This window comes from Pezoporus wallicus, unplaced genomic scaffold, assembly GCF_028554395.1.
Source record: "Pezoporus wallicus isolate ANWC-B61680 ecotype Strahan unplaced genomic scaffold, APGP_CSIRO_Pwel_v1 contig_7545, whole genome shotgun sequence".
Lineage (NCBI taxonomy): Eukaryota > Metazoa > Chordata > Aves > Psittaciformes > Psittacidae > Pezoporus > Pezoporus wallicus.
Genome location: NW_026642398.1, coordinates 8,871,486 through 8,893,358, shown reverse-complemented (window position 1 = coordinate 8,893,358; position 21,873 = coordinate 8,871,486). Strand labels below are relative to the sequence as shown.

Genomic DNA, 21,873 nt, shown 5'->3' with positions numbered 1-21,873 from the left:
GCTCGGTGGTTCCTAAGAAGACGGTTTAAATCGATTTCTTTATCGCGGTTTCGGAAGCGTCGGAACCCTTCTTTCGGAAGCCTTAGAGGGGCTCCTGATACAGCCCAGCGAGGTGCAGTTTGTTACTTGCTTCCTCGTTGGGATTTCCCTCCCTCCCTTCCATCGCAAAGGAAGTCTTTGCATTTATATGCATATTTTTTTTCGGTTCTTTGCACAAAACCCCGTTTTGGACAGTATCCATCAACAGGAAAGCTTTGGAAGAAGCGTCTAGGAGCAGCAAGTAGTGCCCTCACGATGTGGACCTTTCTGGGTATCGCCTCCTTCATCTATGTGTATAAAAAGTGTGGAGACCTCATGACTTACGCTAACAAGGAGGTGCTTCTCTCCGTGTTAGTGTTTTTCTCCCTGGGCTTGCTGCTGTCGTACAGGTACCGCTTCAGGGGGCCCAAGCAGCAGCAGCAGCAAAAGACCCACCTGGGGATGCTCTCTGATGTTCTTGCAACTTTACCACTTGTTGGCTTCTTCTGGGCCAAACCCACCCCAGGATCTCAACAGGTTGAACAACCCAAATCCAGAAAGGTAGGTTCAATGCATGTCGCGTATGTGGGGTGCAATATCTTCCTGCTGTTCCCTCTGGCCTCTAACTTTCTACACTGGTGAGGGAAAGGAGCTGAGAAAGGATTGGAGAGGGTTTGTCTTTAGATGCTGGATGTCTTGATTTTTTGTGTTTTGTGTTCATTTTGGATGGCAGAAGAGTGAAATTATTTAAGTGGTATAGAGTTACAGAGTCAAATCAAATGTGTTTAAAGAAAGATTTGTAGTGAAGAGTTAATATACTAGCAGAATATCTTCAGCTGCCAATCTGTTGTAGAGATGAAGGATTGGAGGAAAAGGAAAGGCTCAGAGAGCTGCGATTGTTCAGCCTGGAGAAAAAAAGGCTCGGGGGGAATCTCATCGAAGTGTATAAATGCCTGAAGAGTGGGTGCAAAGAAGATGGAACTGGGATCTCTGAAGATCCAGTGCTTGGTGATGGGACAAGAAGCAATGGGCACAGACTGAAACACAGGAGGATTGCTCTGAGCATCAGGGAGCACTTTTTTCTTCCTGTGAGGGTGGCTGAGCCCATGAACAGATCGCCCAGAGGAGTGCTGGAGTCTCCGTCCATGGAGGTGTTCAAAACCCAGCTGCAAACAGTCCAGGCCCATCTGCTCTGACCCTGCTTTGGACCAGATAACCTCCGGAGGTCCTTTCCAACATCAGCTATTTTGTGGCTCTCTGATCAGCTTCCTAATATTTATAGATAAACACATTTGTCCAGACAACTGCAGGTAGAGTTATTTGGAAATTATATCTAAGCTATTGCTTAGCTGCACAACCTGAGCTCAGATAGTTGGTCTGTTCCATGGAGCTCAGCATGAGACTTGCTGCGAGGCAGTGGAGCTTAGCTGGAGTCCTGCCACTGAGGACTACCGACTGGATATGCATGTTCGGTACTTCTGTGGCTCAGCACTTTCCCTATGCACTTCAGGCATTTCCAGCTGAGCACTGACCCCTTGCACAAAAGAGCTTGAAACCATTTTTGGCTGCAAGTCAGAGGTTCTGGATTTTTATGTTGTTTTTCTGTTAAAGCCTGACTTTACCCCAGTTTCTTGTATTATCTGAATTCAGTTTTTCACTCCCTTGTTGCTTTGTAGATACAAACATGACACTGTGTCACTATTAATTCTGTTGTTCTGGGCATTTGTTTCACTGATGCAATCATATTTTACCACTTTCAGCACTGCAGTGCTGAGGCATTTGTGAAAGAGTCAGTTGGACTCTATTCTTTATTCCCACAGCTGTAGAAATGACTTGCTGGTTTGCACTGGAATTGCCCTTACAACTTTTTTTTTTCACATTGAAGTGTATTATTAGATGCTGTAGGAAGTTCCTGTAACACAGTTGATCTTTAGGTACCAGTTTATATGTTAACTGATACCTAATCTGATCTGTGTCAATTCTTAACAGCTTTAAATGTAGGAGAATGGTAATTTTCCCTGTACTTTTGACTGATGAATTTTCATTTCAGGACCCCTTCTTCATAACATTTCCCAGGTATCTGCTTCTGCTAACAGTTTTCCATGCTGGGTATTATTATAAGCTGTTACTTCGGTAGGTAGGTTCACTTACAGTAAAATTAAAGAGAAATGCATTTTCCAGGGAATCTGTTTCCTTCCAAAGTCCCGAGGCACACTCCATGTGGTAGTGGCTCACTGGTATGAAGGCATTGGTGTATGTTACTTTATAGACCAAGAATACGGGACAGCTTTGGCTTACTGCTTTTCATAGGAACTTTACTTTCAGTGTCTCTGAGAGTTAGTGTCTTTGAGCAGCAAGGCAAGTTTAAGCAAGTATCTTGATTTTTTTTGGGGGGTAGGAAGGGTGTTGTTTTTTCTTCTCTCTGCTTGTTGTGGTTTTGTTGCGTTGTCGAGTACAACTGAATTGGAAGATGCTCTCCAACTACCACTGTGCTCTCGGTCCCCCAGGTCAAAATAAAACTAGACCAAAGTCAGCTCTCTGGCAAGGTTATGGTACATGTAACTTTGTTGGCTTTGTTTTCTAAAGGGTAAAAGAGACATAAACTTCTCAGATGTGTATCTGACAGAGACAGCTACAAATACAACGTTATCACCCCAATACAACCCAGAAATTATCATTGTGGGATCAGGCGTCCTGGGTTCTTCCTTGGCCACGGTGCTCTCGAGGGATGGAAGAAAGGTGACTGTTATAGAGAGGGATCTGAAAGAACCTGACAGGATTGTTGGAGAATTGTTGCAACCTGGAGGTTTTAAAGCACTTAGAGACCTGGGTCTTGAAGGTGAGTGCATTTAAGACTCTGAGTATATCTGTAATGCAATAGTTTTAGAGGAAGCATGCCTACTGGGAAAATGAACAAATATATGATCTGTGCCTAATATTTGAATTAAAATTGCTTATATATTTCTAATGTGGCATTTTGAAAAGATTAATTCTTCAGTGTGTGTTTTGATTAAGAAAATTGGACTGTAGATAAAGAAATACTTTTAATACATATTTAAGCTTTCTAAAAACTTCTTTTGACTCATCTGTTGGTTTCTATTTTGCAGATGCAGTAGAAGGTATTGACGCACAAACTGTAAATGGTTACATAATTCATGACATAGAGAGCAAGTTGGAGGTTGAAATTCCGTATCCAACATCTGAGGATGGGCACGTGGCCAGTGGAAGAGCTTTTCATCATGGCCAGTTCATCATGGGTCTCCGAAGGGCAGCTATGGCAGAGCCCAAGTGAGTCACCTTCTGAACAGCTCAGTTGGGATCTAGAGGTTCAGAACCACTGTTCCCAGCATCTGTGAGATTCCTTAACCACTTCCCTCTATCCCAACATAGAGGGCTGCAATGAACAAGACTGAGAGAATGGAACAGCTGTAGTTGCTTGTTCTGTTTTCTGTAGGTAACGTTCATGAGTTTCATATACATCATACATTACCTTTTGGGACAAGTTAATCTACAGGAGTATAGGTTTTAAGTAGTAGGCAAGATACTGGCCCATCCATGTGAGAGGACAGTTCAAGGCTAAAGGGTCAGTTCTCTTCTACTGATCGTTGGGTTTGGTACTTTACCAGGAGTAGAGACCTCTTATCAGTATGCCATGTGCAGAGCTTCCTTGGTCAAGAAACAAGTGGCAAATCTGTGGTATTCTTACAATTATAGAATGGTTTGGGTTAGAAAGGACCTTTAAAGGGTGGCCAGTCCAACCCTCCTGCAATGAGCAGGGACATACATTTCTTTCACTGGTGTTATCTATGATGCCAGAAATTGAACTTCTTAGACATTTGCATGTTGTTCTGCTTTTACTGATAACAGGATGTCAAGCTACTAACTAGACAGGAGCACTAAATGAAAGTAGCTCATTCTAGTTATTCTGTTTTTGACAATCTTGAAGACACCTTCTCTTCCTGAGGAACTAAAAGTTAGTGTTTGGTATTTACTCTTTAACTGATTCATCTTTTATACAGGAGATAATAAGAAATCTTTTATTGAAACAATAGATTCTAGGTGCTATTTTCTGTGGGGTGTTTTTTTGTATTGTCTTTATTTCCCTGAATAACAGTTACAAGGGAAATGTGGTGTTATCATCTTTTTACCATACATGTCTCTTCTGAATAGGAAATTGCGTTCTCCTGTCATAGCTATTGTATCATATGAATTGTTAAAAGTAGCACTAAAATACAGCAGCCACAACCACGTTTCATAGAATGCTTTGGGTTGGAAGGGATCTTAAAGGTCATCTGGTTCCAAGCCCCTGCCACGGGCCGGCACACCTTCCACTAGACCAGGTTGCTCAAAGGCCTGTCCAGCCTGGCCTTGAACACTGCCAGGGATGGGGCAGCCGCAGCTTCTCTGGGCAACCTGTGCCAGTGCTTCAGCACCCTCACAGAGAAGAACTTATTCGTAGTATCTAATCTAAATCTCTTTCAGTTTAAAGCCATTCTTGTTGTCCTGTCACTACGTGCCTTGTAAAAAGCCTCTCTCCAGATTTCTTCTAGGCCCCTTTAGGTACAGGAAGGCTGCGCCAAGGTCTCCCTGGAGCCTTCTCTTCTCCAGGCTGAACAACCCCAGTTCTCTCAGCCTGTCTCTATAGGAGAGGTGCTTCAGCTGTTCTGATCATCTTCATGGCCTCTTCTGGACTCGATCAGGTCTTTGTCTTTCTTTTACTGGGGACCCTTCAGGTATCAAAGCTTCTTGTTGAGGCTTCAAGTTCAGTGGAATTTGGGCACTTTTTTTGCTCAGCCTACAGGGAGGGGAAACTCCTGTGGCTGTATGCAGTCTCTGAAGCAGAAACTCACAAAACCTAATGTTTGTGACTTGAATTCAATTCTGTCCCCTTTTCCCACACCATGTTATGTTCACTTTGTGTATGCCTGCTTTCAGTTTAATGTTAGCAAACTACTTCTCGATTAAGGTGTGGGAGAGATCAAGAACTCTTTAATAGTTCCAGAAAACTTTGTTTTTCATCTCAAAGCTTGTGAAAATATAGGGGATAATTATATATTTATTATTACTTATCAATATATCCTCTTTATAAGTGGTAGACAATATGAATTTATTTCAGCTGAGTAAAATGACTTTTGCAGAGGAAGGAGGAAGGGCCTCATCAGTTAATCACTTTTATAGTGGGTGAGAACCAGAAAAAGAAGTGAGTACTCACTTGGATATCTGAATTGACAGCTATAAAAGGAATTTAAAGCCGATGGGATCCGCTGAACTCTGATTCACGTGCTATTAACGTGACATGTTGCTGCCCTCCCTTGCTGGTGAAGTTTCGGTCAGTGTGCTAACACGTAACCATTCATGTTTTGATCCAGCCAACCTGCCTGTTGCCTCGCAAATTAAGCTCAGAAATTTCTGTGCTGGCTAACATGTAGAAAAGACTTGAATTCAATTGCTCATGTTCCCTCCAAGAGCCCAAAATACCAAGCTGTTGAATTCTCATGTAGACCTTTAGCTAATTTCTCCAAGTTGTGGAATTCTATCTGGATATGCAAATATTTGTGAGGAAGAGAGTGTCTGTGTTGAGCTGCTAAGTCTGAACTTCTGGGATCAGGTTTAACAGCTCGGACCCAACAGGGGATATAAGTGTACAGGGATTTAACTTGTTTACCCCAAATAGCTCTGTTTGGGAGGTGGACATAAGGGATACTCAGTTCAAACTGTGAACATAAGCATTAGCAGAACTGGAAAAGTATGAATAGCAAGAAAATAGGGGAAAGAAAATACAGGAATATGCTGAGTTCCTGAAGTGAAAAACGAGATGACCGTATCCTAAACAGGTTAGTTTATTGTGGACTACTCTGGAAATTAGGTACCATTATCTTTGTGTACATGTTAGTGTAGAATTGCTGTTTCAGATCTTGCTCCTGAATTCTGTTTTCAGTCAGGTCTCACCTGCACTGTCAGCATTTCCCATCTTGAGCAGGGATGTCTTGGTCAGCTGCCTGGTTTCTGACCATTAGTAGGTGTCACACTCCTCTCTGCAGCTCTTACATGGCCATGGAGTACCCGAAGCACAACTGGGGATTCTGCTAAGTGGTTTGCTGTTTAAGATAAGCGCAACAGTTTTTAGACTATTCTCAAGTCTCAAACCAAATGGTAGTGTTGAACTGAAATTAATGCCAAGCCCTTTTGGTTTTTAATGTGGCTTCTGAAAGTGGTCAAGAACGCATCTTTGTAAAATTGAAGCAAGTGGTTTGTTTTGGCAGGGACAGGATTAGTGAAAATCTGGTTCTCCTTTGTCTAGTGCCTTGAAATGCTGGCAGCATTAATCTTCCATTCTGTTTTAAACCCTCTGTTCTGTTTCAGTGCAAAATTCATTGAGGGGACTGTGGTAGAATTGCTTGAGGAAGATGACTGTGTTGTGGGTGTTCAGTACAAGGACAAAGAAACTGGAGATACCAAGGTAGGACAGTTCTGTGTTACAATCTTTGTTAAACTGTTGAGAAAATCGAGGGTTGGTTCATACATATAAGCTTTATTTTGGAGCACTGGCGCAGAAATAATGGCGTTATCAAGCAAGTGAAAGCATTAATAAAGAGACATACAGTGCCAGCCTATGGGAATTCTTGTTATAACTTCGTGTGCAGCTTTTATATTTAGTGTGTCTGGAGAATTCAGTTCATTATTTCAATATTCATATATCTGGAGTTTACAATCATTTGAGAGTTACTAGTGGAAAACGCAATATATTAAGAATTGTGCTTTGCCTGTGTGTAATGATTTACACTTCCACATATACTTCCACCATCTGGATGTGGATGCAGATACCACAGCTAAGGTATCTGAAAATAAGATAGGTGCCTATTCAGAGAGAGAGCTTTGTCCAGTAATTTCTTGGATCACAGAATTCTGGCCTATTTTAATTGCATCACTGATTTGATGAATATTCTTTGCCTCAACCAGTGCTAAACTGCTATCAAACTGTGTCAACTCCTAATTAAAAGTTTAGGAAAGACCAGTCTGGGTAGAAACAATATGCTGAAGTGCTGGATATAATGCCTGTTCTCTAGAAGAGCCAAGTTTGTAATCTCCTTTGTTGACTTCAAAATTCCTTTGCTGCCTAAAGTCATGTAGCCAGGGTGTTGCCCTCCATACAAGATTGAGAAAGTTCCTGAGGAGTTGGAAGTTCCTGCTCTGAGCATCTTTAGGCCATTTAGACATGGAAACAGTGGTATAAAATAGTATGTAAGAGAGCCTTTTAAAAGTACTTGCCCCGGATGTAAGAAAGCTGGTTGGTTTTAGAGCCTCCTCAGCCAAATGGCATTTCAGCCCACTTGATGGCAAAGTGCTGTAAGAAGTAAGTTTTAAGAGAGCTGAGTGGAAGCACTGTCCTTGACCTGCTTGAGGTAGCTGGAGAACGGAGGAGTTCCAAGTCCTGTTCCTTGGTCTGTCTTACATGTTATGTAAAATGAGTAAAACATATAAAGACGTCCTCTCTAGTAAAATAAGCTATTGAATCATATGGGTACTAGAAAGAGGGAGTTTGAGAGGAGGAGATTTTGGAGGATGGAGTGGTTGGTTGTTTGGTTTTCCCCCAAATCCAATCGGCTTTATCATCCAGCAGTGTAGAAGCGGGTTTGATTTGGTTTTGTTTGGGGGTAAAGGGAGATAGTGCATATTTTGTTTTGAGATTGATATTTAAGCTTTACACATGTACAGATGTTGTTATTGTAATTTTAAGTGTGACTTACTTGACCAGCAGCAGGGTGATCAGTGTTTTAGCCTGCATCTGTCCTGAGAGCCTGGATGTTGTTAAGGCTCTGAGTTTCCTGTGTGTATAATGGGGATAAACAAATTCATGTTTATGCTGAGGTTCTGTGACTGGAAAGAGCTGTTTCGTTTGGTGGCCTCAATCTCCTTTGACTTTAGAGAAAGAAATTTCCACTAAACATTTATTCTTAGCTGTATTTCTCTACTTGTGACTTTTTACAGCTGGGAAACAACTTGGGGAACCCAAACCGAAACCCAAAGCCTGTTTGCATTCCTTAGCCCCCTTTCATAAAGAAAGCAGTCTGATCTATCCTGTTACTGTGTTTTTCTGTTATCTTCATCCCTGTTGTCTACCATATTACCTGTGAGACTTTTACTCTCTTCAGTGAGGTTCAAATTAGCCAGTATGCTCCAAGTCAACTTTATCAAAACCAGGCAACTGTAAAGTCTTAGTGTGTTGACTGTGGAAAAACTAGCATGAATGTTCAGATGATGAGACACCAGGGAACCCTTATGTGGAGGTGACTTTGCTTTAACTGCAGGAAGAATTAGAGCTTGCAGTATTCTGAGACAGGAATGTATAGGAAAGAGGATTTGTTAACTCTACTCAGGAGCTCACTTCGATAAGCTCAGAAACCATAAGCCTGTATTATTTTCCTCAGCTTTGCTCTCCTCTGATTTTGTCCAATGTCCCATAACACAGTAAAAGATGTAAGGACTGTGTGACATAAGTGGCTGATCCATTCCTAAGCAGGAGAGAACTGCTTATAGAGGAACCCACTCACATACTAGCCCACCAGATGCTTCCATCCAATAGTAAAATGTTTTCTGGGACTACTAAGGCTTTTTTACCTTGCTACTTTCTGAAAGCTTTCCTGCTCATGCCAAATGTGTGGACTGTTGAAGGCCAAGGACCAATGCTCAGTTGGTCCTGGCCAAGGACCAATGCTCAATCTATCATTGTCTGCAGTTACATCACTGAATATACTGACATTGAGAAAGCTGTAGGTAGAAGGAAACATCTACCTCTAAATTATTTCTAGAATAATGATAGTATAATGGTGTTGTTATGTTACCATACATAGATTGCTTAAAAAGGTATGTGAGTAATTGGAATAATTTGCATATGTTAGAGAAGAGTGTGTGGTAAATATTAGGAATGTGCCTACACTCAGGCTGAACCTCATCAGTTTACTCGCGTTCTATTTTGTATTTTGTCTCTGTGCACTATTTGTTCCTATAGTTCCCAAGTATGCCAGGAACTGCTGAGGGTTCACTGCTTGCTCTTGTAAAGATTTTGCTATGCTTACTGCCTTTCAGTTTGTAGCTCTTTGGTTTTGTTTAGTTGCTTTCACATAGCTCTTTAATTTAAAAGCTTGTCTTGTTTTTTTTTTTCTTCTATATGCTGAAGGCAGCAATTACTCTACTTCCTTGTCTATTTTTGATCCAAGCTCCTACATAGTGCCGTGACTATGGGATCTGAAGACATGTCTGAAAAAGCCAAAGTATATTCTTAGATCTTTTAGAGGAAATAGGGTTAAGGATTGCTTTCGTGAGACCTCACTTGGAGTATTATGTGCAGTTCTGGTGTCCTCAACATAAAAAGGACATGGAACTGTGGGAACAAGTCTAGAGGAGGGCCACGAGGATGATCAGGGGACTGGAGCACCTCGCATATGAACATAGGCTGAGAAAGTAGTAGAAGAGAAGGCTGCATGGAGACCTCATAGGGGGCATGCAAGGATGCTGGAGAGGGACATTTCATCAGGGACTGCAGTGATAGGACAAGGGGTGATGGGTTCAAACTTCAGCAGGGGAAGTTTAGATTGGATATAAAGAAGAAATTCTTTACTGTGAGGGTGGTGAGGCACTGGAATGGGTTGCCCAAGGAAGTCGTGAATGCTCCATCCCTGGCGGTGTTCAAGGCCAGGTTGGACAGAGCCTTGGGTGACATGGTTTAGTGTGAGGTGTCCCTGCCCATGGCAGGGGGGTTGGAACTAGATGATCTTAAGGTCCTTTCCAACCCTAACTATGCTATGATTCTGTGAGAAGCATGAATATGAGGAAGGCAGAAATACATAAAGTATAAATACCTTCTGTGATCCTCTTACCTATTTATTGTTTGTAGAACATGTAATGCACAATTGCAAATGGGAGCTTGTGATTTGTTTCCCACTGTTCTGAAGCAAAATTGAAAATGTCCTATCTTTTTTTACCTCATGCTGCAGGAACTTCATGCACCACTCACTGTTGTTGCTGATGGACTTTTCTCCAAGTTTAGAAAACACTTGGTCTCCAACAAAGTTACTGTTTCATCCCATTTTGTTGGTTGCATTTTAAAGGTAACGTTTATATATAATATTATGTAAGCCAGTGTACTACTGCCTCTTAATGTGGGTCTGAATTTCACTGAGTATGTTGTTGTTCAGCATCTTTTCCGAAAGAATCAATTAGAACTATGCTTTTAGGTACTTAACTAGCTTTTCTATCAGTTTTTGTGTCCCTTTGAGGACTGCTTGGATATTTTAGTCCATGTTTTAACTCTTACGTTATTGATGCATACCCAGTTAACTTGTACAGTTACAGATCAGATTTTTGACTCTTAAAACACTTCTAAGAAACTTTAAAAGTTAGATTTCTGGTTTAAAGAGTGGAGCACAGTGTTAAGCATATAGTTGAATGAGAGAGGGTTTAAAAGAAACTGGTTAGGATTCAACGCAGGAAGTTTTAACTGAGCCCTGGGCATACTGAACCTGTTCACAGATATTCTTTTTCCTTGAAGAATAGTTTCAGCATCTTGTATAAGGTAGTGCTATATGTGCTATTAGCATAGAATTTCTGGATTAGAAGAGGACACCATTTTAAAGCTGGAACCCAATTTGTAAGATAATTTCTGTGGCTATAAGTGCTTTGACTGGTTTTTGTGTTGACTTATTGGTAGCTGAGCTGGTGACACTTGTTTCTCACAGTACTCATGACACTTGTTCAGGGAGCTGAGATCTGGAGTTTTAGATCATCCTGGCAGTTACGGGTCAAACCACTCATGTTTTATACTCCATAAGAATCCCCAAACCATGCTTTTGCCTGAAGGTGGGGTGCCTTGTAAACAGGTACATACATACCTTCAGGATCTATATACTTCAAGAGAGAAAGTGGGAATCTAGGTTGGTAGCTGAGTGGTCGGAGAACCCAGGTAGAAATGCTGGCTGGGTCTTGCCTTTTGTGGCTGCTGCATTGACTATAATATTAACAGCAAAAAGAATGAAGGGAGAAGAAAGCAAACCACAGCATTTTCACTGGACTGGGAACACTGACTTGGAGGAACTTTAGCACTTTTTGGGTCCCGAAGCCAGTTGCCACTGCCCAAGGACCTCCTGTTTCTCTACTTTTGGAAACCTATGTAAGACCTGGTTAGATAAGACCCTGTGATTCTTCCTCAGTTGGTATCTCCATATAGTTGCATACAGAGACAATACATACATACAGAAATACAGTGCATTTCTTTCCCTCCCAGCACTTTCTTTATGAAAAGAGAACATCCTCTTGCCAAAACTCACTACAGTGATTACATTACAGGCTTTCAATGGCATGTCTTAAATATTAGTGAGGTGTTCAAGTGAAATGGATAACAATGTATTTTTGAGTAAAAATTAAAATGTGTTGTGAAAAGAATTGTAACTACACTGAAGTTAAGAACTTCCTTTTCTGAAAATACTTGTTCATAGAGGTAAGTAACACACTGTGATATGGGATTTTATTTCAGAGTACTTAAAATGATTTTGAATTTCTAAAGTTGAATATCCTTTCATTAATCAGTCTCAAGGTCTCTTCCCCTTCTTTTCTCTTCAAGGATGCACCACAGTTTAAAGCCAATTATGCTGAACTTGTTCTAGCTAAAACCAGTCCAGTGCTTATCTATCAGATTTCTTCAACTGAGACTCGGGTCCTTGTTGATATTCGGGGGGAAATGCCAAAGAATTTAAAGGAATACATGATTGAGAACATTCATCCACAGCTACCTGGTAAGTGCAGGAAGATTTCCATCCAGAACTGTCACTGTTACATGTGCCAGAAGGGCCCATCTCACTGAATCCATTGAACTGTGAGGCCTTTTTCCATGTGCACAGTTACTGATTCAGTTCCCATTCACCCTTCTTTGATTCCACACCCCACAGCAGTTTGTTTAGCTCACATCTGTGAGACTAGCAATTCAGAAGGATTATCTCTCTAAGAAGAGGTTAAAATGGGCTGTGTGAACATGATTTGACACTCTCAAGTTGTGTAACTGAAAAATTTATTGCAGATCACTTAAAGGAGCCATTCTTAGTAGCAGTTCAGACCGATCGCTTAAGGACGATGCCGGCCAGCTTCCTGCCCCCGTCAGCTGTAAACAAAAAAGGTGTGTGTTGTGGAATAAAAGGAGGGGAAAAGGCATTATGGACTTCTCTGGGGACATTGGGCTTTGTTGCCATAGATGTATATTTGGTGTTCGATACAACTGTCGATTCTTCTGTGAGAGATAAGTTTGAAACTGTATACCCTGGGCAGAGTGCAAGTGGGACGTTTATATTGACACGACTTCAAATTGGGGCTTGCTTGATTTTTAAGTTTAAATCACTCAGTTGCTCAAGCTGATACAAGCTTGGTCTTTTTAAGGAAAACTTGATTAAAAATGGAAAGAAATTACCTTAAAAAGTGTGTGTGTTCTTTGAATCGCACACATAACCTGTAGGGGAGAAATACTGAGTTTGTTCATGTTTAAGCCTTTTTAAGCCTGTTTAAATTAAATCCTTCATTCCTTCCCTTCCTCCCCTTCCTCCCATTTTATAGATGGGAATGAATTCTTAGTAAGTTTGATTAGAAAAAAATAAAGGGTTTGGTCATGCAGTATCCCATGAATTTTTCTCTTCCACGCAGGTGTTCTGCTTTTAGGAGATGCATTTAATATAAGACACCCTCTAACTGGTGGAGGAATGAGTGTTATTTTAAATGATATTAAAATATGGAAGAGTTTGCTCCAGGATATTCCAGACCTTTATGAAGACTCTGACATTCTTCAGGTGAAGCTTTATTTTGCAGCTTTTACTGCAGTTTGATGACTCTTTCCTAAGTTCTGTGCAGCTTGGGGACATGTGTAAGTTTTTAGCAAGGCACAGCAGTCTTTGAAGTTTTGGGTATTAAAACCTACATGAGGCGTTCACGAGGGAACAGAGTTGTGGTCTGGGAGTGCTGTGGCTGTGTGGCAAAAGGCAGAATCAACACTGCTTGCTGATCTGTCATGTTGTGCTGTCATGCGTGCTGTGTGCAGTGAGCCCACTTTGCTAGTATAACCTTATCTGCCCCTGTTAATAATGTGCTTGTAACATAGGTTGATGGTAAATGGGTGGGGTTGGGCCATTACTGTTGCAGGAGTAGGGAGTAGTGAGCATGTGGACCAGGTTTTTTCCAGGCACATCTCCATGCTCCACTGGCCTTTTGCCTGCTGCATTAATCTTGCAGTAGGAAGTTAGGGAACATCCTTCTTTCCCAGCAATCAGCACCATCAGTGTTGATGCCAGGTTTGTTTTTATTGTGAGATTTTGACCCAGACTTCTGCTAAGTAAATAATAAGATTTCTTGTTTATTTCTTCACTGCTTTTAATCAGGTTAGGCAGGGGGTTGGAACCGGAGGATAAGGTCCTTCCAGCCCAAACCATTCTATGATTTTATGTTGTCTTGGCTAAATTACAGCTAGAATAGCTATAGATGACAAGTAAAGGATTTTGAAAGTGAGAATTGAGAAGCCCTTAAGAGGGACCCTGAATGTTAGGACAATACAGGACTTACCTGAACACCTGCACATACCTAGATCTCAGCATCACCTCGGACTTACAGTTATTTCCTACTTCCACTCCGTCAACAACAAGAAGTAGGTAACACTTCCAAGTTTGTGACGTGCACCAGCCACTACAGGCTGAGATGAAGCACACCCTTCTGTGCTGCCTTTTCTATATTTACTAAGAAAAGCCTGGTTGAACAAGTTTCCAGAATTCCTTACTGACGTAGATTCCACACTGATCCACTCCACATTTTCATGAGTATGACTCTTACTGCCTGCTTGGGAGTGTTTTGAATGCGCTTCTGTGTCTACTGACAGAAAAACTTACATCTTTTGTTTTTCCTTTTTCAGGCCAAAAGGACATTTTACTGGTCAAGAAAAAAGTCTCATTCTTTTGTAGTGAACGTCCTTGCCCAGGCCCTGTATGAACTCTTTGCTGCCACAGATGGTAAATATAACATAAAGATAGCTCCTGACTAATTACAGCTTGGTAAATAAACTTGCCTGAGGAAAGGATGTGTGTGTGTGTGTGTGAACATATGTCCATGTGTTCTTGCATATCTATATGTATATTGATAAATATTAAATATATATCCATGGAAGGAATTTAGTGAGTTAGTTTGCATTCTCTGCCTAATGGTTTAGTTTTAGCGGTACGTAAACTGAGTTTTGGCAATGTGAAGGCAAGCCTTGAGCTGGCATTCAAAAAGCAAAACCAAAGAAAAACCCCACAAAGAAACAAGCAGAAAACACTTGTTCTTTTGTCAGTTAATTCATGAATATTCTATAGATACTCTGTAAGAATATCCTTTACTTCAATAAAATTAGCTCAAAATCCAATTAAATTTAACAGAACAGCTACCAAAGTACCAAAAGTCTTGGATTTGGTATCACCGTTGTGTATGCTGAGTTAGTTTTGAGTATGTGTTGAATATATTTGTTGAGTCATTGTAATTTATTTTGTAGATTCCTTGCATCAGCTGAAGAAAGCCTGTTTCCATTACTTCAGGCTTGGTGGAGAATGTGTCTCAGGCCCTGTTGGATTGCTGTCTGTGTAAGTACAGGGTGCTGGAAATGGCTAATGTGAACAGGAGAGTGTGGTGAGCCTCTGTGCTCTGCTCCCAGTCAGTCAGCTCCGCACAGGGGCAGTAGTCCAAGTCCACAGGAGCCTATGTTTTTAGGATTGTACTAAAGGTTGGAGCTTTATTAGAAGATGTGTTTAAAAGCTGACTCTGTTTTGGGTTTTTCTGTGTAAAAAATGCCACTAAAAACTGCAGGGAGGTTAATGTGTGTGGCATGGGAGTTTGAATGAGGCAGAGGACCTGGTGGAGGTGTTTCATGCTTGATGAGTTGGGAATAGCAAAGGATGAGGTCTCCCATGAAAGAGCATAAAGAATGGTGGAACTGTCAAGGTGTTTTGATTGACCCCTCAGAAACCAGTGACTGTGCAATAACTCATACTGCTTTGAGCATGTTTCTCTGGTTTTGGAACGGGAACTGTCAGTGATAGAGCTTGTTGAGAGTAATCTCCTGGGGGCTGATGGAGGCAGGCACAGGCTGCCGGGAATGAGGAGAGTGCAGCAGCATGTGTTGGCTGCACTGTGGGGAGAACAGAGAGCATGGAGCAGCTCCAAGACAACTAAGTGTGTTTTTTTCAGTTGAGATGCAAGCACCAGAGCTGCCTAAATCAGAAGGGGAGGGGAGGGTCATCCTGAGTGCATATCTCTCCTTGTAAACTTAATTTCTGTCAGTGCTTTCCAGTACTGTTTATTGACATGTTCTGTCTCTTTATTCTCAATACAGGTTATCTCCTAAGCCAATGGTGCTGATTGGCCATTTCTTTGCTGTAGCATTATATGCTGTTTATTTTTGCTTCAAGTCAGAGTCCTGGATCATGAAGCCTCGAGCGTTTGTCAATAGTGGAGCCATTCTTTACCGGAGTTGCTCGATAATATTTCCACTTATTTACTCTGAAATGAAGTATTTAGTCTACTAAAGTCCAGGGGGAAATGACTGGAGGAAGAAAACATGAAAATCACGATGCCTTCAAAATCTTTGGAGCTCTACTATTTAATAGTGCGTTATGTTTTCTTCTCTGCAAAACGTGATTTCCTTGATAAGGATCTGACTTAATTTTGGTTTTGTGGGTATATACATATATATTATATGTAAATATTCTTTTCTTTGCAATTTCAGTCCAGAGAGGAGGTAGCTGTTTACAAGGACCATGATTATGTGTTGACATGTGGTAGAGAATTGCCAGTTTTGTCAGAATTTCATCCCTTGCTTTTGCCATTGCCGAGTGCACCACTAATATTAATAAACTGAGAAGTGAACATGGTAAACCATATGCTGCTATTATCCTTCTTTCTTCCATGCTTTATCCATGCTTCTCTTCAGTAGTGCTATAGACTGTTTCTTTACTGTGAGATAGTGTAACATTCTTGATTTGGGTTGTTTCATTAGGATTCGCTTCTCTTCCATTATGCAGCTGAGGTACTGGTCTGCAGACACTTAAAAGGACACTGGAAAGGATTTCAGATCTTGCAGTGTCATCATACCTTTAACTGCAGTCCCTGTTGCAAGTGCCATGTTGCTCTTCTGAAATCATTCATTACGCCAGAATTCATTTAAGCGAGTAATAATCCAACCATAGTCATGTGGCTACTGCATTGCACTCAGGTACTGAAAATAACCTGGATAATTCCCTCCCATGTCCCTCCCTTGTAAAACCTGAGGGGTTTGGATTGGTTTTGCTGGGGAGGGTGTGCAGCTGAAGCTTAACACTGCCACAGACTGAAGCACAGCAACAGATTGCATCCACTGAAACAAATTCAGGCCAGGCTGTTGTCAGAGACAGTAACCTTTAATATTACTTGTAAAAACTTACGAGAAGTAGCACAAAGTGTCCTTTTAATAGTATGTTTTGGGGATTTTTTCCTGTAGAAATTACTGCATGCTACTGGAGGGCTTATATCTTGTACTGTTGGTCACTGTTCCTCTCAATGTTATCACTATCAGTGCGTTTCCCTTTGTTCTTGTGTGTTGTCATTTTTCTTTACCTTTCTTACGCATTTTTCTTATGATTGCTTTGTGTATCCCTGTGTGGCTCTGTTGTTTTGGCTGGCTGAGCAGTCACGCAGCAGTGCTGAGAGAGCAGTAACATGCTTCTGTACTGGTGAAACATCTTGAAAACAACAGATTGCACCAACTGCATCGAAACATCCAGTTTGTGTTGGACTGTGGGAAAAAGTCTGGGGAGAGGCTTCTTTAGCATTTCATTCTGATTCTATCTATGTGGCAGTTAATTCCAAATGTCCTTTTCCAGAAGCAAAAGGATTGATATTTTTATCACCATTAACACTGTCGATACCCTCTTGAAATCACACACACCAAGAATATGTCTGTGCTTTAACTTCAGGGTAAAGTACTAAGAGCTGCCCCTTGGAGGGTAACACAAAGTTTGCAGGGTTTATACGAGTGTGTTCAAAATTGGTGAAAATATTGATTAATTTTACATTTTCTGGGTTTTTTTATCTCATTTGCAGTCAGCCTCCTTAAAGTCAAGCACAAAAAGTCCTGAGCCAGCTACCCATCCTCAGCTTGCTGTAATAAAAGGTGATAGCTGTAGATTTTTTTGCTGTGTATCTCTGGTTAATGAAAGGTTTTCGGATCTGATTTTTCAGGAAATACCTCTGCTTAAATGTATGTGTATGCTTAAGTGCTTTTTTTTTCTTCTATTTTCCTAAATTCAGTTTCCTAAGTACCCGCTTAAGTGTTTTGATGTTGAAAATCACTGCGGGGGAGATAAACACAGTGTGTGTGTGTGTGTGTGAGGAAGAACAACCTGAAAACACAGCTCCTGGCATGGTTAGGGGCCTTATCCTTGAGCCAGGACAGAGGACTGGCTTTGAACTACCAAACACACTGGGAGTGTTTGGACACAGGGCAGTGCAGGGGGGGGGCTTCACAGTGGGGTTACTGATGAGTTGGTGTTCAGTGGTGTTGGCAGCACTGGCTCGTCAGTGCCAGCAACAGCAGTGAAGAAAAGGCACAGGGCAAGGCTCCTGACTGTGGTCTCTCATCCCTGGCTGCAGTGGTTTCGTCAGAGCTTGTGGGGTGGGGAGAAGTCATGAAAGAAGCAGCTCTTGAGCCAAATAAGAGTGAGAATCAGAATCACAGACTGGGTTAGGGTGGAAAGGACCTTAAAGCTCATCCAGTTCCAATCCCCTGCCATGGGCAGGGACACCTTCCACTAGAGCAGGTTGCTCCAAACCCCATCCAACCTGGCCTTGAACACTGCCAGGGATGGGGCAGCCACAGCTTCTCTGGGCACCCTGTGCCAGTGCCTCAGCACCCTCACAGTAAAGAACTTCTTCCTAATGTCTAAACCTTTCTGTTTAAGCCATTCCTGTTGTCCTATCACTACATGGCCTTCTAAAAAGCCCCTCTCCAGCTTTCTTGTAGCCCCCTTTAGGTACTGGAAGCTGCTCCAACCTCTCTCTGGGGCCTTTTCCTGGATGCCCCCTCCACTGGTGTGTGGAGTGGAGGCTTGTTCATCACTGGGGTGTTGGTTTATGTGTGAAAGCATTGCAAGCCTTGGAGAGATTTGTACCATTTGTAGGTTGAGTGTTCTTGATCCTCTTGTTTTCGGGGTTTAGTTTGGATAAGCTCTTTACTGGAAATCTATGGGGCAATGAGAGGTTTGGTTCTTCCATCATGGCTATAAAACCTGTGCTAGAGCAGGCCTGTGGTGTTGGGCGCTGTGTGAGGAGCAATGCCTGCTGGGGCTGTGCATGTGTTCCCTCAGCTCCAGTGCAAGCACAAGGCAGAGCAGTGGTTGATTTCCTCCCACTTTCCCTTTAACCACCCTGAACAAAGAGGAAGTGCTCGGTTAGTCCTGGATCGGCTGCTGGATTTTGTCACTTAGGATGTGATTGTGCTGCTCAGGCAGCAGGAGTGCAATGTGAGGAGTCTTGGGCATGGTTATGGTGCCCTCTCTGGGGAGCCAATGTGAACAGGGGCTTACACAGCCTGCTCTGCAATGTAAGGAAAGAGAAGCCTGTTGTTCTCTGTAGCTGTAAGCGGTTTGTTAATGATTCTGAACAGCACTTGGAAGGCTTCACTCTGAAATCTGTCTCACTGGATCTGCAGTACACTGCAGGGGAAAAACTGTTTGTTTTTTTTACCAGCCAGTAACAGGGGCCCTGTGCTGGTCCTCATCTGCGTTCCCCAAGTTCTGTTTCAGCTGCACGGTGATCTGGTTTTGAAGAGCCACACTTGAGCTGTAATCGAGCTGTTCCAGAGTATGTGCGACACCAGTGCTGTCACTGGGGTTTCCAAACATCTGTGGAAATAGGAAAAAAGGGGGTGATTAAAACACGTTGCTCCCTCCCTTGTAATTGTCTTGTCTTTCTCCCTCTTGCCATGCACTTGACCTCTGCCTCCTCCCACTCTGTTTTCTGGTCCTTGCTTCACACTTGCAGCCTGAAACGTGTTGCAGTACAGGACTCGGGTTATAGATGGGAAAGGTGCATGGAGCGTGTTTCCTGCACTGGGTTCCCATGTGGAAGCTGTGACCTGAGCTACTTCACAGGCTGCTCCTGTGTCCCCAGACCTGGTATTCACTGCAGCTCTACACTGCCTGCGTTGAGTCAGTGGGGCAGGAATCGATAGCTGGCTCACAGTGCTCACACCGCTCCTGGAACCAGCTTGTGTGTTCTGGACCAGATCAAACTCCAGAACAACTATGGGCAGTTGATAAATTATCCATCGAGCAACTCTGGCTTGCTCAGCACAACATTCCTGCATGGACACTAGTGTCAGCAGGTCCTAAATTGTTCCCTGTGGAGCTCCAAAGAGCTGTGCAAGCTCCTGTGCTGTGCACTGAACAGCAGTGTGACAGAGTTTGCTGAGATAAAGTTATTCAAGGCACTGAAAACAAAAGCTGGCAGGATGGTGTTCCGGGTAGTGACTGGAATCCACCACCAGCATCAGCAAAGTAACATAAATGGGAATTACAAGCCTGATGGTGGAATCCGTGGTCCTGGACTCGCTGTGACTGGTCCTCTGCCAGCTACCATGAGCTTGCAGCAGCAGTCGGAAAAGTGAACAGGCTGTTGGGAACTGTTAGGGAAGGGCTAGAGCAAAAAACCTACAGCTCCACATGAAGTGAGCCTTTGAATGACTGATGTCTGGCAGAGCAGAAGCTGGGAATGATTCAGGCAGGGTCAGGAGGAGCTGTGAAGTGTTGGCCTTTGCTGGTTCTCAGATGGCAGAGGTAGTGGAGAGCCATGGAAGAAGCAGCTTGTGGCATCACAGCTGGGTTTCACAGCTGGTCCACACATGGGTTGCCAGGCAACCACCGCCATCAGGACCGGAGGGCAAATCCTGAAGCTCTTGCTCATGTGAAGACACACATCCGTAGTGCCTTGCATCTGTAGTGAGCAATCCTGGAGAAGCACCCACATGACTTGGTGGGGTGTGTTGCATTCTTGTATATGATTTTAACCAGTTCCACCTCTGCTATTACAGTGGGTAATTTGTTTTTGCATGGGAACATTGGGTTTTCCTCAGCTCAGCACCTTGTTTCCTGTGGGCTGCTCTTGCAGAGCTGCTGCTTTGTCAGGTTTCTGCAATGCAACATTTGCTTTGGGTGCAGATTCACGTTTTTCAGGCTATAGCATCTTAACAGCATCTTCCCAGGTGTGGTTTTTGGTAGCTCCAATCTAGCGGCGGATAGATAATATGGGCCTGAAAGTATACATTGGGTTGTGAAAGCATATAGAATTGAATGCACAAGTATCCACTTCCTCTACCTGCTGTCTGTATGCTTCATAGACTCACAGAATGGTTTGGGTTGGAAGGGATCTCAAAGATCATCTGGTTCCACCCTCCGTGCCACAGGCAGGGACACCTTGCACTAGGCCAGGTTAGTGTGATCTAGAACCTGCCTTAGACCTTACTTACTTTTGGCAGTACCGTTGGTGAGGGTTTGGCTTCATGGGCTCTTCCAGGATGCAGGAGTGGGTTCTCTTGGTGCAGGACAAAAAGGGGAAGCTTGCAGTGGGGTGAGGGTCTATAGTCGAGCAGTGGCTCAAGCACGAAGGCTTCATCTATGGTGGGAAACACACCAGGACCACAGGCACCTCCTGGGTGTGGTGTGGAAGGGAAGGGGATTAGCACGGAGCAGGGCCCATTTCCAGCATGGGTGGATCAGGCTGCTCTGGTTTAGGTGTGAGCCAGGCCAGGCGGTTCCTGTGTCACAGGATGGGTCCTGACATGTTTCATGGGGTTGAGTGAATACTGAGGTCCTGGACATGTCCATGTGGGGCTTCCTGAGCACCGTGCTGAGCCCAGCAACACCTGCTTCATGCACTGTGTGCGACACACAGCATAGACATAGCCCTCACCTGTATTTCAACACACAGAAAAACCTGCTGCTGAGGTTTAGGAGGTGAAGCTCCACCTTCCTTACGACTGGACGTATTTGCTGCCTCTGTTTTCCATGTGATCCTTGCTTGATCCAGATGCTGTGGGTACCCTGCTAGCTACAAGATTACAAAGTCTCCTTGATGCATTGCTTTCCCTCTCACATTCATTAATCTTGTTCTGTTTATTCTTGTGGCAATGAGTGATTTCTATGAATTAGGGCTGCTCCTGCAGCAGCAGCCAGCAGAGCCCAAACCTGTTATTTACTATACTGGCTCCACTGTAGCGGGGATGGAAGGTGTGGGGCCAGATCCCTGCATGAGCTGTACTGGAGGGGAGCATGGTCCCTGCTCTTGTTTCCAGGGGGAAGGTTGGGGTACCTGTGTAGGTGAAGACAACACATCTTTATTGCAGCCAGAATGTGACACAGACAGGACCAGTGTCCTTGCTCTGCCCTTTCTTTTTTCAGTAACGAGTGATTTGCCATCTAGCCCCTCCAGCCTTAGCACCACGAACACTTCTTCTCAAGAAACCCTTCCCTTCATCTCTTGCATTTGCATCCCCCTTTCCAGTCTGGTAACCACCACGCTGTCCCAATGACAAAATAGCGTCCCACTGGCCTTCCCACAGCAGACCCGAGCAAGATTACACCAGGTGTAAAACGTTCCATACCAAGACTGAAAGTTACCCGAATACTCACCCCCAACATTAGTTATGGTACTGTTGCACTAGAAGAAATATGTGTGCTTTTCAATAGCATAACAGGATGTTTCAGCCATGGATATTTAGTTAGTTCTTTCTGTCCTCTACAGAGGAAAATCAGCATTGTGTAGTGCAGA

The 21,873-nt window shown here is 43.0% G+C and overlaps 1 protein-coding gene across 1 annotated transcript; it reads left to right on the top strand.

Moving 5' to 3' along the window:
• Positions 1 to 178: 178 nt before the first annotated feature.
• SQLE (squalene epoxidase) lies at positions 179 to 15,951 on the top strand. Its single transcript, XM_057429789.1, has 11 exons — positions 179 to 579; positions 2,605 to 2,857; positions 3,126 to 3,306; positions 6,382 to 6,478; positions 10,014 to 10,127; positions 11,636 to 11,807; positions 12,089 to 12,184; positions 12,703 to 12,845; positions 13,955 to 14,051; positions 14,570 to 14,657; positions 15,407 to 15,951. The coding sequence occupies exons 1-11, from the start codon at positions 295 to 297 to the stop codon at positions 15,597 to 15,599; spliced, it is 1,719 nt and encodes a 572-aa protein (XP_057285772.1). The 5' UTR covers positions 179 to 294; the 3' UTR covers positions 15,600 to 15,951.
• Positions 15,952 to 21,873: the final 5,922 nt, after the last annotated feature.